Genomic DNA, 16,455 nt, shown 5'->3' on the forward strand with positions numbered 1-16,455 from the left:
GGTGCAGGGAGAAGGGTGCAACAATGAATGAATGGAATCCCAAAATCTCTGTAGATGTTCATTGAAATGAAAAATAAACAACCTAAATTTAAAAAAAATTGTATTGTAGCAAGTGCAAAAAATCACATAATATGCATTCTTCACATGTATCAACAGTAAGAGTCAGTAAACATTTTCTGTAAAGGGCAAATAATAACTATTGGTCACTTTGTGGACCATGCAGTCTCTGATGTAACTATTTAACTCTGACTCTGGTAGCAAAAGTAGCCATAGACCACACACAAATGAATGCACATGACTGAATTCCAATAAAACTTCATGGAATCAGAGATTATCATTTTGTAGACTGTTCACATATCATAAAAATTATCTTTCTTTTGATTTTTACAACTTTAAAAAAAATGTGGAAACTTAGTCTTAACTCACAGGTTGGACAAAAACAGATGATGAACTGAGTGTGGCCTTGGGCCCACAGTTTACCTGTTACTTTGGCCTGAGCATGTGTTGCTCCAAAGAGAGGACCCGCCCACACAGATGATTAGTGTCAGATACTCACAGCTCATGGCCTCAATCACAGCAGCAGCATGGGGTACAGGTGGAGAAATCTATGTATAGGCAGGCAAAGTTCAAGGGTCAACTTTCAGTTATATGAGGATTTTCATCACCATGGGAGTTTCAATGGTCAGTATATTAGGCAAGGATGGGCTAATATATAACTTGATTCAGGACATTATAGGCATATGATAATAGAACACAAAAACCCAAATGTTTTAAAGAATACAACATCAGGAAGAGCTAAGACTTGTCCTACTGCCTGAGGTAGACACGACCCTTAGCAGGTCAGGTCATGCCATTGACCCAAAGTGGTCATCCAGCTGCTCTTAGAAAGATTTTTCACCCTGCAAGAAATATTCCCACAGAAGAGGATAAAGAATATCTCTAAATTACCATTTCAAGAGTGAGGGTGCCTTTCTAACACCCATCTTACCCAGTGCCAAAGGCACAAAGTGATCTGAAGACGACACCCCAGATTCCAGCTGCCAAAAATGATACAACAGGAGACTGGCAACATGCAAGAATGATGGAGGCCCAGCTGTTCTCTCAAGATGAACTGGGCTTTTGGATCCCAGGAAAATGGTGTGTGTCTTCAGGACAGAGCAACGTTCAGATCCACTGGTCACAGAGTCACCATGAGTTACAATCGACTCAATGCACCTAACAACCACAACTACGTTTTTTCTTTCTTTATGGATAATGTTCTTGATATCATCATACAGCTTATCTAGCCTTCAATAATTTAATGGCTCAAACCTTTTCTAGAGATGGTTTTTAAATTCAGGTGGGATAGACTCAAGGTCATGTTTTGGGGTTTGTGAATTTGCTTTAATTTTCTTCACCTTCTGTTTGAACTTGCATATAAGTAGTTGGTCTGTTCCACAGTCAGCAACTAGTGTCATTCTGACCACTGATAGTAAGCTTCTCCAATGATTCTTTCTACAAATATAGTCAATCTGATTTCTGTATCAAGTGAGATCCCTGTGTATAATTGCCATTTGTGTTTTTTTTTAAAAAGCATTTGCCACAACTATATTGTTGATTTTGGAAGCTGGACTGACTTCCACTTCCTAAACAGCATGCCTCCGGAAACTCTATGAACTTTGATAAATATCAATAGTTATAGAAAGGTTTCAGGCCTTTTGTTCATAGGTCGCTATGAGTCGTACTCGACTCGATGGCAATCAAGAACAACAACATATCATTGATTGTACAAAATTCAGTCTTTCAGTCTCTAGTCTCACTTCTATTACCAAGTCTGTAATTTCTGTTTACCAGTCCTTCTTTCTTGTTCCTAATTTTTTGCATTCCCATCACCAGTCATTATTAATGAATCTTGATTGCATATTTATTCGGTTTCTGACTATAAAAGTTGGTAGAAAGCCTCAATTTCCTCATCTTTGACTTTGGTTGTTGGTGTGTATATTTGAATAATAGTTGTATTAACAGTCTCCCTAGTACGTATAGTATGGATAGGATCCTATTGCTCCCAGCATTATACTTTATTCAGGATGGACCTTGAAATGGAATTTTTTTTTACTATGAATGCAACTCCATTCTTCCTCATCTTTTCATTCCTGACGTAGCATATAGTATCATTGCCTGATTCAAACTGGCCAATGTCAGTCCATCTCAGCTTGATAACACCTAGCATATCTATCTTTATGTTTCCACTTCATTTTTCACAACACCCAATTTTCCTAAATCCATACTTTGCACACTCTGCATTGCAATTATTAGTAGACATAGGCAGCTGTTTTCCTTTACTTTTTAGTGTCTTCTAATCTGAGGCCTCTACCTGCAATGCTATGTCTAACAACAGAGGAGGGAAAAAAAGACCAAAACAGATGTCAGAAGAGACTCTAAAATTCCACTAGAGCATCAAGAAGTCAAAACAAAGGGAAGAAATGATAAAGTAAACTAGTTGAACAGGAGAGTTCAAAGAGCAGCCCGAAAAGACTACACAAAGTATTACAATGAAATGTTCAAAGAACTGGAATCAGAAAAATAAAAAGGGAAGAGTTCACTCAACATTTCTAAAGCTGAAAGACCTGAAGAACAAATTCAAGCCTCAAGTTGAAATGCTGAAAAATGTCATGGTCAAAATCTTGAATGATCCAGGAAGCATCCAGGGAAAATGGAAGGAATGCACAAAGTCATTCAAAATGAATTGACTGACACAGAACCATTTCAGAAAGTAGCATATGATCAAGAACCAATGGCAATTAAGTGTCACCAAAAAAAGTATTTGTAAAAAGAGTAGTTGATAGTATTGTTAATACTTATTGCCATTGCCATTACAATTGGGATAATGAAATATTGCCTAAAAATTAGTTATTGCATAACTAAGATAACTAACATATTGCCAAATAAAAGAGATCATTTCTAAAAACTGTTTAAAAGCACTATGGCAATGAAAGAAGAAGTTTAAGCTGCCTTGAAGGCTTTGGCAATAAATAAGATTCCAGGAACTGAGGGAATATCAACTGACATATTCCAACAAACAGATACAGCCCTGGATGTGTTCACCTGATTGTGCCAAAAATATGGAAGACAACTACCTATTCAACTGACTGGAAGAGATCTATATTTGTTTCCATTCTCAAAAAACAAAAATACCACTGATCAAACAGAATGTGGCCATTATCAAACAATATCATAAATACCACATGCAAGCAAAATCTTGCTGAAGATTTTTCAAAACTAGCTAGAACAGTATCTCGACAGAGAACTGCCAGAAATGCAAGCTGGATTTAGAAGAGGCCAAGGCATGGACTTGGGGGGAGGGATAGTATAACAATGAAAGAATTTTTCTTTTACTTTTCAAAGAGAAGAGCGAATTGGGGGGAGAGGTGAGCAGGAAGGAAAGTGCAACAATGAATGAATGGAAATCCAAAGTCTCTGCAACCTTTCATTACAATTAATTTAAAAAAAGAATAACAACAAGAAAAAGAAGAGTCCATGGCAACTGGGATATCATTGCTAATGCCATTGGGTCTTGTCAGAAAGCAGAGAATACTAGGATGTCTATCTCCGTCTATTGACTTTGTGTAGATAACAACAAATTAGGGCTAAGATAGAAAAGAATGGGAATCCCAGAACACTTTATTGTGCTCATGCAAAATCTATACATAGATTAAGAGGGTGTATGCTAACAGAGCAAGGAAACATTGCGTGGTCTAAAATCAAGAATGGTGTACATCAGGGTTGTATGTTTTCTCTCTATTTAATTTGTATGCTGAACAAATTATTCCAGATGTTGGATTTTATGAAGAAGAATGCAGCATCAGGATCAGAGGAAGATTCCTTAACAATCTGCATTATGCATATGACACAGCCTTGCTCTCTGAAAGTGAGGAGGACTTGAAGTATTTGTTTCAGAAGATCAAGAACTACAGCCTTCATGACAAGAGTCCAGAATAAGAGTTACATAGCAAAGTGGTCCGGAAAGTGGAGGGGGACTGTATAATAATGAAAGAACTTTTTTCCCCAAGGAAAAAAGTGAACTATGGGGGAGGAGAGGCATAGAGGAAAATGTGCAACAATGAATGAATAGAAACCCAAGGGGAGGTGGGTAGGGAAGAACTACAGCCTTCAGTATGGATTACATCTCAACATCAAGAAAATAAAAATCCTCACCACTGGACATACAGGCAATATCATGATAGATGGAGAAAAGATTAAAATTGTCAGTAATTTCCTCTCACTTGAATGGAAGGAATGCACAAAGTCATTTTACCAAAATGAATTGGCTGACACAGAACCATTTCAGGAAGTAGCATATGACCAAGAACCATCAATACCTTGGGTATCAGCAATCAAAAAATCAAGAGATGTATTGCATTAAGAAAATCTATTGTCAGGAAACAGTCTAGAGTACTTAAAAGTAATGTCAGTTTGTTTGCTGTACTTCTGAAAGTTAGACCATGTCTAAAACTAACAGAAGAATTGGTGCTTTTGAGTTGTGGTGTTGGAGAAGAGTGCTGGATATCCCATGAGCTGCCAAAAGAATAGAGAGTCACCATAAGAGAGGAAGAGCCACAACAAGATGTATTGCACGGTGCCTGTAACAACGGTTCAAGTGTGTCAGAGATGGCATAAAACCGGGCAAGGTTCAGATCTGCTCTTCATAGGCTTGCTATGAGTCATGGTAGACTCAACAACACATAAACAACAACAACACTCAGATACATAGGAGCTCTGTTGGCCTCCTGGGTAAGGAAATGCACTTCCAAAGACACACAGCTCAAATCCACCAGCTGCTCTATGAGAGAAAGATGGGCAATCTCCTGCCATGCAATTTACAGCCTCTTAAAACTCATTGGAGAGTCAGCTATGAATTGGTTCTGACTTGATGGTAATGAGAGTTAAATCTGGTGATGCAGGAGGTTGCCCTGCTAGCCCAAAGCCGTGCCTCTCTGGCAGTACGAGTCCACAGCTGTTCAGCCAAAGATGGACAACCTCCTCCTATGTGATTTACACCCCCAGAAACCTGCTAGAGGGTCATCTGAGTCAGTTTCAACTCAGAGGCAATGAGTTTGAGGATCATTTTCCTGTGACAGGATCTGGTGTTAACTGATAAACTGTGATTCTTCTAACAAGACCACATTTACAGGTACTGGAGTTGAGGATTTCAGTACTCCTTTGGGGATGGCATTCAATCTGTAATAGAGTTGTACTAATAATTCGGACTTGATTAAGATGATCCCCTGCTCTGAGGAACAATTAAGTCTCAATCTGAGGGACAATCTCTTTCAAGTGCTCAGCTCTTTAGAGTTTCCATCACAATTTCCCATCTGTAACTATACATAATTATAAAGTCAATCTTCTGTTGGGTCCCTTAGAAGGAGACACTGAGGGAGGATGTCATTGCAGTTAGGTCATTTGAGAGGTGATTATCTGGAAAAACCAGTGGGAGCATTGAGAAGTGAGGCAGGGAATGGAGTCAAACAAGTATGCCTTACAGAGCAGGTTATCTCCTTGAGCAACTGAGTTTCAGTCCTACTGGAAATCTCTGGGAGACTTTATAGCACATAGTGAGCACTTGATAAATATTTACACAAAGTCATATAGGGAGTATAACTTGAGAGAGTTGAGACTTGAATGGAGATATTTCCCAAAAAAGATCATCTTTTCCACTGGAGAGAAAACCCCAGTGTTTACAAACAGCAGTGGGTGATAGACAGTGAGCATCTAAAATAGTTGTTGAATGAACTGATGGACTGATCTCTTCCGTGCCTTAATATTCTGTCTTCTCCTCCCTTGCCTAGAAAACAGAGAATACTACCAAAACCAGAAGGGAGAGAAGACCTGCCCCACAGGAGACCAGAATTCTCAGTCCTGGAAAAATGAAGTTTTGTACCAAAAATTTGTACAGCTGTTGCTTCTAGAGAGACCTCCCAGCAAAGGCCATGTGCCTCTGATGACGGATCATGGGATGATGGTGGAGCAAAAGCGTTTGATTGAAGTCCAAGATCTATTTGGCCCAGACCTGGGCACCCAGGAAAAGCCTCACACGGTCATACTGCACGGGGCTGGAGGAATTGGGAAGTCGACATTGGCCAGACAGGTGAGGGGAGCCTGGGAGCAAGGCCAGCTCTACAGGGACCGCTTCCGTCATGTCTTCTACTTCAACTGCAAAGAACTGGTTCCGTCCAATATGGTCAGCCTTGTTGAGCTCCTGGCTAAAGACTGGCCTCACCCTCTGGCTCCCATCAGACAGATCCTGTCTCAGCCAGGGCAGCTGCTTCTCATCCTAGATGGTTTGGATGAGCCAGAATGGGTCTTTGAGAGGCAGACACCTGAAATGTGTCTACACTGGAGCCAACAGCAGCCCGTGCACATGCTGCTGAACAGCTTGTTGGAAAAAACCACACTGCCTGAGGCATCCTTGCTAATCACGGCTCGGAGGACAGCTCTGGGGAAACTCCTGCCTTCATTGGGGCAGGCACGTTGTGTGGAGGTGCTGGGCTTCTCTGAGGCTGGCAGGAAAGACTTCTTCTACAAATATTTCCCAGATGAAAGTCAAGCAGTCATGGCCTTCAGCTCCATTGCATCAAACCATGCCCTCTTAATCCTGTGTCTCAGACCCTGGGTGTCCTGGCTTGTGAGTACCTGTCTGAAGCTTCAAATGGAGCAGGGGGAGCCCCCAGCCCTGACCGCACAGACCACTACGGACCTCTGCCTGCACTACCTGTCCCAGGCTCTCCGAGCTCAGCTCCTGGGGACTCACCTGAGGGCCTTGTGCTGTCTGGCCACTGAGGGCATCTGGCAAGAAAAGACTCTGTTTAGTGGAAAGGAGCTCAGGAAATATGGGTTAGATGGGGCTGTCATCTTCACTCTCTTAAGGACAGGTGTTCTTCAGAAACATCCCACCCTTTTGAGGTACCACTTCAGACACCTGTTTTTCCAGGAGTTCTTGGCAGCAGTTTTCTATGCACTGGAAGAGGAAGAGGAAGGTGGTAAACTTGACAGCATTAAAAGTGTGAAAAAGTTACAAGAAGCCTATGAAATGTATGGCATGTTTGGGGCCCCAGTCACACACTTCCTCTTCGGTCTTCTGAGCGAGCGTGGGACCAGAGAACTGGAGAGCATCTTCAGCTGCCAGCTGTCTAAGAAGGCAAAGTGGGAACTGCTTCAGTGGGTCGAACTAGAAGTCTGGCACAAGCATTCCTGGCCCCAGCTATACTCTTGGGCGGTGCTCCACTGTTTATATGAAATCCAAGACGAGGCATTTCTGACACGAGCCATGGCCCACTTCCAAGGAGCAAGGATGTGGGTTCACACAGACATAGAGCTCCTGGTGTTCACATTCTGCCTTAAGTTCTGCTGCAACGTGAAGAGCCTTCAAGTGAATGTGAACAGTGCGTGTGGACAGGCATTAAAGTCCCCCAGTGTGGTTCTGTGAGTACCCTCAGTGTTTCCTCCTCCCCAGATCCTCTCTGGGTTTTCCATGAGTTAGAGTCACCTGAGCACCTGCTTTTTAAGCTTCATGCCAACAGTTCAAGGCCCAACGTCACCAGTCACTTCCAATTGCCAAATCAGACCACCTTTCTGTCTGTCTAAAGTCCACTGCAGCATCCATCTATGTGGGTGGTGCACTTCTGTCATCTCTGCCACCATCCCTACCTGCTGCCTCCGAGCCCCGAGCCCAAATGCCCATCCACCTTTACAGTGTACTGACCCTAGTTCCCTTCTGCATGGCTAATCTTTTAGGGCATGCAGTCATCTGTCTCTGCTCCTCTTACCTGATCTTTTTTCCCCCCTTTTACCTTCATCTATCAATTTCATCCCATCTGGAGCCTAAAAAAGAAAACTCATATGATTTTTTTCACAATTGACTTAAGAAAACAGTCTTATCAAGCATGGAACCAATCAATGATAAAAGTTCTTTGCAAGCTAGGAACAGAAAGGAACTTCCTTAACTTGGTACGTCTATTCCACGCCCAGGAGATGGGGAATCATGTTGCAGTTCATGAAAGGAAGAATGTAAAAAACATAACACAGGCAATTTAAAGAAAAAATAAATCTCTAATCCTATGACCACATATGAAGATATTGTCATGCTAATCAGAGCAGCCGTGCTGGTGGGAGAATAGACAGTTGAGCCATTCTGGAGGCTCATTCATTCGGTAGGACTTAGCCATTGTTGTACCATAGAGTCGGATCCGACCATAGCTAACACTCTGGAGGATTTTCAGAGGCAGTTAATCTCACGGAAAGAGATTGTCCATCGTGGAAGGACTGGTGGCCTCGAACTGCATGCCTTAGCCATATTAAGCATTAAAAATATGAAGATAGAGAACTCTTATAACCTTGCCATTGTTGTTGTAGTTGTTGAGTGCCATCAAGTTGTAGGTGACTCATAGCGACCCTATGACATTATTTTTGTAAAAACAAAATTGTCCTCTGAGCTCTTTGGGCATCCCCTTGATGAGAATAGGTGTTGGGAATGACATGGGCCCTTAGATCTCCCCCATATTTGGCTGAGTGTTCTCGCCTCCACATTCTGAGGTCTCTAAGAGCAGAGATTAGGAGTGTACTATTATTGTATGTGAATGTGACCATAATCCTCAGTATAATGTGACCATCCTGATGTTGTAAATTCTATGATGTTAATGCTGCAGGAATACAGAAAGGTCAACCCATCTGATAGAGAAATAGAACACATGTCTGGAAAAGGATCCATACTTTTTCTGCAAAACTGGCTCCTTTGCTTTCGTTTGTGATGCCACCACTGATGCAGGCACTGGGTCTGAATACAATAGAAGGGCTTCCTCTAAGCCATCCTTGCAATTCACACAACACTATTAACTTCCCCATCCAGAAGTCCTCCAGTTTGCAATATTGATAATATAGCTGTTTTTCTCCTTTGGGATTTTTTGTCATCCACTTCCTAAATAATATGCTTCTGGAAACTCTATGAACTTTGATAAATGTCAATAGTTGTAGAGGGGTTTCAGACCTTTTGTTCATAGGGTCGCTAAGAGTCATGCTCAACTCAAAGACAACAACAACAACTAGTTTATATACAAAATTCGAATACATCATTTTCAAGAACAAATTCTTTCCATTTCCCTAGTCCCCCCCACCCATCAAATTGTACAACTCCATGATTAATACCTCCTCCCCCTGCACATCCTCATACCTCTGCTTCCACCATCTTCCGCCCCTCTTGGATCCTGTACTCACTCAAAATAATGGCTTTATACAATATTTATCTTTGTGGGACTGAGTTAGTTAACGCAGCATAATGCTCTCCAGTCCCTCCCAAGTTAGGTAGTAATTTACAAAATCATTGCTCCTGTGTGCTGCATAGTATTCCATTGTGTGAAGGTACCATAATTTCTCAATCCATTCATTTGTGGCTGGACATTTAAGCTGTTTCCATGTTCTTGCAGTGGTGAATAATGCTGCTATGAATATTGCTGTACAAATCTCAGGTTTTGCCCAAGTTCTCATTTTCTCAGGCTATATTTCAAGTAGTGGAATGGCTGGGTGCAATGAAATTTCTATGTTCAGATTTTTGAGAAAGCGCCAAACAGCCTTCCAGAATGGTTGCACTTCCTCCCACCACCACCCTGACCCATCTTGCTCCTCATTTGCAGATGGGACAGTAGTAGAATTATTACTTTCCATGAGAGAAACGCAGGTTTGCTTTCCAGCCAATGCACTTCGAGCACCACCACCGCCTGCTTGTCAGCAGAAGCTTATGTGTTACTGTGCTATTTATTGAACAAGTTTCAACAGAACTTCCAATTTAAGACAGACTAGGAAGAAAAGCCTGATGCTCTACTTATGAAAACTAGCCAATGAAAACTGCACGGATGGCAAAGTCCCAGTCCTCGGCCAATCAAGGGGATGGTGCAGACTTTGCAGCATTTCCCTCATTGTACCTGTGGTCTCCGGGGGCACGGTCTGTAGGAAGTTTCACTGCTAACCCAAAGGTGGCACATGTCTGGTGGTTCATTTCTTTGGCAAAATTAAACCATGCCTGTATAGTATTTTTTCCCGCTGTATAGCATTTTACTATCAGTTTTGTTTCCATTTTAAAAATGTGATAAAATACAAACAAATCTATTTTATAAGCAACTTTATTGTATTGATATACAGTGAAACCTGTGAGAGCCAGAACTAAATGTGACTGCCTTGTTTTTCTGGAACATGAAAGTTTTCTGCTTTTAACAGGGCATAATCTTATCACTGTTCTATTGCTCTCCTTAGGCGGAAAATATTTGTATTTTCCTTCTCTGACAGGTCTCTCTCTTAACACATTCCAGCTTTAGCAGACTTTAATTTATTTTATCAAGGTTTCCTTCTCATTAAATAATCTAACACAACATCATTTTGAATGATCACGTGTCATTCCTAAGGAGTAGATACCACCTCTGATTTGACCAGGTCTCTATTCTTGGATACTTAAGTTGTTTCTGTTTGTTTTGGTTATAACTCTGAACTAAGCCCTGAACGACCTTGGTACAGGTGTTGTTAGTGACCTAACCTGGGATCTTCTGAAGTGCCTGTGCCCTTCAGTGGCACAGAGGCAAAAGAGGGGAGAAGCAATAGAACATCAGGCCGGGACAAGAAAGTTTGGAATGGGTGGTGGCAAATGGATTCTAGAAGGAGGCTCAAGGCACAGTCAGAGGTTTCAGTACATGTGGACCTTGCTCACTTATTGCCATAGAGTCAGAGTTGACTCCTAGCTCAGCCGCCAGCAGATTTTCAGAGACAGTCAATCACCCAGGAGGAAAATGCCCATCATTGAGGTGGAGCAGCTAATGGATTTGAACTGTCTGCCATTGGGTTGGCAGCACAACTCCTTACCACTAAGCCACCAGAGCTCCCTAAATAAAGTTTAGAGAGGAAAAAATAGAACAGGATCTGCCACTGTCCTCAAACTCCAAGACAGAAGCAGAAAGAGAACCACAGAATAAACATGTCAGCATGCTATGGTAAGGGTCAGTTGTGTAATGATGGGATGCACAGATGAGAGACCTAGCCCAGGATGGTAGTGTGGGGAAAGCCAACTGGTTAGTCCCAGAATGGGGGGACTGATGGGATGGCAGAGCCCCACCAGGGTGAGTATTTACTGCAGATCCTCACACTCATGTGTCGTGTGTCTCCTGTCCCTCCTCCTTCCCTCAGCTTCCGATCCGCCCTAGTCACAGATGCCTGCTGGCAGGATCTCTTCGCTATTCTTGGAGTCACTCAGAGCCTGCAGGAACTGGACCTAAGCGGAAACCCCCTTAGCTGCTCAGTGGTTCAGAGCCTTTGTGAGGCCCTGAGACACCCTCACTGTCACCTGGAGATTCTGAGGTGAGTGTGGCCTGGCTTTGCTCGAAATCAGGGATGAGGAGGGACCCAAAGTGGAGTCTGAGGCTAGGACAGGGGATTCATCTTTGTGATCAGCAAATCGTCACTAGCTTCTCTCTGTTATGTGCTGTGTGCCAGGGGCCAGGCCACTACAGTGAATGCACACAGACAGGATTCTCTTCTCACAGAGCTTGCAAGAGACTGGCATTAATCAAGGAGCTACACAAATGAGTGGACATGCACAGACCCAAATAACAACTCCAGTGGGAAAATGTACTTGAGGTAATGAGGTTTGAAGGGAATTCAAAGACCAATAGGTTAACTAAGTAAAAGGAGAAGAGAAAGATCCAGGCAGAAATAACTGCCTATACAAAGTCCATGTAGCAAGAGGAAGGGGAGTGTTTAAGTGAAGGCAAGATAGTGTGACGGAAGGCTAGAGAAAAAAGAGATGTCCTGTGACAGAGGTCAACAGGAGCCAGGCCATGCAGGGTTTCACGGGCCATGCGGAGATTCACTCCTTGGAGGCAAGGAAGGTGAAACTTCATCTCACATACTTTGGGCATGTTGTCAGGAAGGGAAAAGAGGACCAGGAAAAGACAAGAAGATCCTCCATTAGATGAACTGACTCAGTGATCCCAACTTGAGTGAGACAGAGAGAGTGAGGGTGGCACAGGATGGGGCAAAGCTCTAATCTGTTGTTCACAGATTTGCTGTAAATCTAAGTCAACTGGACGGCACCCAACAACAGCAACATAGGGATTTGAGTTTGTCCTTAATTCAGTGGGATCTAGAGCAAAAAGAAGAGCATATTTATATCTTAGAGTAGAAACCGGCTACAATTTGGGAAGTGAACAAAAGTAGAAGCTATGAAACCAATTAGTAGTTCCTATATAAATGTTGTCTTGCTTTCTTGTATTATGTGTTGTCAAGTCATCTCTGACAACACTGCAACCATATGCACAACAGAACAAAGCACTGTCCTGCCTTACACCATCCTTATAATTGTTGCTCTCATCCAACCTATTGTTACAGCCACTGTGTCAATTCATTTTGTTGAAGGCCTTCCTCTTTTTTATTGATGCTGTATTTTACCAATGATGTCCTTAACTACCTCCTGATCATATGTCCAAAGTCTTTGAGACAAATTTCACCATCCTTGCCTTTAAAGAGCAAATCCCCCAAATGGTCCATAAAGGTCTTGCCATCCTTGCTTCCTAGAAGTAGTCTAGCTACACTTCTTCCAAAACAGACTTGTTTGATAACTTGGGCCACTCAAGATATATTATTTTTTTCCTCACTAACATTGCCATTTCAAAGGCTTCAATTCTTCTTTAGTCTTTGTCCACTTTTTACATATGAAGTGATTGAAGATACTATAGTTTGGATCAGGCACATCTTAGACCTCAAAGTGAAATCCTTGCTTTTTAACACTGTAAAGAGATCTTTTGAAGCAGATGTGCCCAACACAATATGTCATTTTCTTTTCTTTTTTTCACTGTTCCTTCTATAGGCTGGGAGTTCTGTAGTGTAGTCCATAGGGAGCTGCATTGCTAATCCAAAGATGGCACCTCTCTGGTGGTTCAAATCCACCAACAGCTCCAAAGAAGAAAGATGGGAAATCTCCTTTTGTACAATTTACAGCCTCCCACAAATAGGCGGGAGGGTCAGCTATGAGTCAATTCAAACTCAATAGCAGTGACTTTTATGGGCATTGACTGCGGATTTAAGTAAAATGAAATCCAAACTTCTGTATTTTCTGGGTTTATCATGATGCTTGTGAGGATTTTTACTTTCTTTATGTGGTGCCTCACGATCCTTCTTATGTTTGAGCTATTAAGGAGGAGATTTCAGAAAAGTTACCACAAGAAAAACTCACTTGTGGAGGCCAAGTGTTCATAGCAGTGTCCCTTTTTGATCCTTTGTCTGGTCTTCCTACCACTGTGAAGCAGAATTCACCCAAGTGATGGATTGTTTACGTATTAATAAGGAATATAGCCATCTCTGGTGGCCTAGTGGTAAGAAGCTGCACTGTAATGCCAAAGGCACACATTTCAAATCCACCAGCTGCTCCACAGGAGAAGGATGGGCAGTGTCTTGTGTGATTTAGTGCCTCTGAAAACTTGCTGGAGGGTCAGCTATGAGTCTGTTCGGACTTAATTGTACACAATGACAGCAACAAGGAGGGCCGTTTCTACTCTGGGAAGATAAGAAGAATGGCTGGATTCTGCAAAGGTGTATTTTCTGTTTGCGGTGGAGACTAGCGTGTGGCTGTTGATCGCATTAAAGTATGAGCTGATTGAATTCAGCCTTATATTAAAAAAGCTTTTAGCAGCCAGTCTGGGGCTATTTCCAAGCTGGGAAGATGAGCAGAATAGCCAGATTCTCTAAAAGTATATTTTCTGTTTTGGGGTTGAGACTAGAGTGTGGCTATTCATCACATTAGCATATGAGCTGATTGGATTTGGCCTCGTATTTAAAAAGGCTTTTGGGCCCTCGGATCTGGTTTTGTGAATCTCCCGAATTAAACATACTTGGAAGCAGGAGTGGTTTCCACTTCCAGAAAAGCTTGCCTCAGGAAACTCTAGGAACTTGGAGAAAAGATGAAAGCTTTGTATTCAAGACTTTCATTCATAGGGGTGCTATGGGTTGTCTACGACTCTACAGCACTTAACAACAACAATAATATTGAGAGGTAATACTGACAGTAAATCTTTTCACTTCATTGTAAGTGCTTCAAGTTCTCTTCACTTTAAGCAAGCAATGTTCCGTCATCTGCATATTTCAGTTCACCCATGAATCTTTCTCGAATCTTTCATATATTCTCCATATGTCCTTCTTCACATAGTCAAGCTTCTCTGATTACTTGCTTAGTGTACAAATTTGAATAAGTATAATGAAAAGATATAACCTTGACACACAACTTTCCTGACTTTTAACCACACAGTATCCCTATTCTTTTTTGAATGACTACCTGTTTGAATGACTACCTGTTGGTCTACATACAGTTTGATCATGAGCACAATTATGTGTTGATCATAATATTATCCCTAATTTGTTATGATCCACACATTTCAATGCCTTTGCTTAATCAGTTAAGTACACATAAATATCCTTCTGATATTCTCTGCTTTCATCAGTAATAATGTCCTTTACTCCACATCCTCTTACAAACCCAGCTTGAATATTTGGCAGCTCCATGTTGATGTGCTACTCTAAAATGTAATAGAGAAATCATCAAACAATATTATTAATATCACACTTGAGTAATATTTTGCTAAAGGTAATTTTAAAATAGTTTCAGCAATGTACCAACCACAAGTATAAGGATTAAGACTTACAGTATGTTTTGGGGGCAAGGGCACAATTCAGACCGTAACAGACAGTAATAGCCTGGATAAGGGAAAATTCTGTAGTCCCTCTAAAAAAAGTATAAGACCTTATTTATTTGGCAGTAGAGATGGAGAGTAGTAGATGTATTCTAGAATTTTGTAGAATGTAAAATCAACCAGATAAAGTGATGTTTTAGATTTGCAGGATGATCTTGAATTTCTGGTTAGAGTAACTAATAGGATAATGATGTCTTCACTAAGAAGGGAAATAATGGAAAAGCAATGGTTAGGGGAGTTAGAGTTATAAGAATGATTTTAAAGATGTTAATTTGAAGTTCCTTTGAGGCATTCACCTGGAAACTTTCAACAGATATAGAATAAGGCTTCATGAACAGATAAGATTGTCTCATAAAATAAGTCTCAAAAATGTCAAAAGGATTGAAATAGTATAAAGTTCCCTAAGCATAAAGGAATTGAATTAGATACTATCTTAGAGTGAGTTCTCTAGGGGAGTAAAACTAGACTCAAATTCCTAAACTTAGGAATGGAAAAGGGAGCAAGAGCACCAGACTTAGCAGAAATAGAAAGGAATCCTATAGGTAAATATATGCCAACATACTAAATAACTTAGATGAGATGAAGAAATTCCTAGAAATGTGAAAACTTTCAAGAAAAAAAAATAGAAACTCTGACCAAAACTTTAGCAACAACAGCAAAAGATCAAATTAATAATTTAAAAACTACCACAAAGAAAAACTAAGTCCTATATGGTTTCACTGGTGAATTCTACCAAACACTTAAAGCATTAACATTACCAATCCTTACAACTTCTTCACTAAGAATAAAAGATAAGGAAGTAGCATCTCTCAACTTCCTTTAAGATACCAAAATTACCTTGATACAAAAGTAGACAAAAACAAAACAAGAAAAGTAAAAGATTAATGTCTTTTAAGAATATTGTGATGTCAGTAAATGACTTTAAAATTGGCCTTTCTATCCACTGTTTCAGCTCCCCCCCCACTCACACACACACCCCAGACATGGTCCCCAGCTACCTGAACTGCAGACACATGGTCTTGCAAATCATCAACAGCTGTGGGACCAATATAAGAGAGAGTGCTTTCTCATAAACAAACCAGTATTATATATATATTTTAAAGAGAGAGAGAGAAAGAGGGAGTACTTTCCACACTGTGGCAAGACTATGAAGAGACTGTGGAGGGACTATGAAGAGATTGTGGCAAGGTATAGCCCGACAGAATACTGGAGATGGAGCGAAAGTTAAAGATTTTGCTTCTGAATGACTGAATGAAGAGCTGACTTGTGACTGCTATGAGGCAAAGCTTGTTGCATGATTGAGGGAACCAGAGGTTTATTTGTGCTTCTGAAATGAACCAAGTCACTTGTTGACTGAGAAGTGTCTGAATTAATTGAGTCTAACTCTTATTCTGGCTTGGGGTTGCTGTTCACTAAACCTGGACTTTTACTATGTGATATCCTTTGTCTCCTCCACCCTTCCCCCAACCTATTTCCCTAATAAAACCCAGAGCTGTGAGTAAAGTCTGAGTCATTTTGCAACAAACATTGGCTCCAGTGATTCATAGTAACAGGAGCAGGAACGTGGGAGGTGGCATGTCTGATCATGCAGCTATTTGTTTAGGAGTATGGATATTTATTTATTTTTTTCTATAATTATATTTTATTAATTTTCATAAACATTTACAGAGATTTTGGGCTTCCACTCATTCATTGTTGCACT

General features: G+C 41.1%; 1 protein-coding gene across 1 annotated transcript in view; it reads left to right on the forward strand.

Moving 5' to 3' along the window:
• The window catches only part of NLRP1 (NLR family, pyrin domain containing 1), a 72,471-nt gene that overhangs the window by 11,605 nt on the left and 44,411 nt on the right, over positions 1-16,455 (forward strand). Inside the window, exons 4-5 of the mRNA XM_006899804.1 lie at positions 5,826-7,458; positions 11,200-11,370. Coding sequence (XP_006899866.1) covers positions 5,826-7,458; positions 11,200-11,370 — 1,804 coding nt within the window. The remainder of the gene's footprint in view (positions 1-5,825; positions 7,459-11,199; positions 11,371-16,455) is intronic.

Source organism: Elephantulus edwardii, unplaced genomic scaffold (assembly GCF_000299155.1).
Source record: "Elephantulus edwardii isolate Elephantulus edwardi_28Jun2011 unplaced genomic scaffold, EleEdw1.0 scaffold00267, whole genome shotgun sequence".
Taxonomy (NCBI): Eukaryota; Metazoa; Chordata; class Mammalia; order Macroscelidea; family Macroscelididae; genus Elephantulus; species Elephantulus edwardii.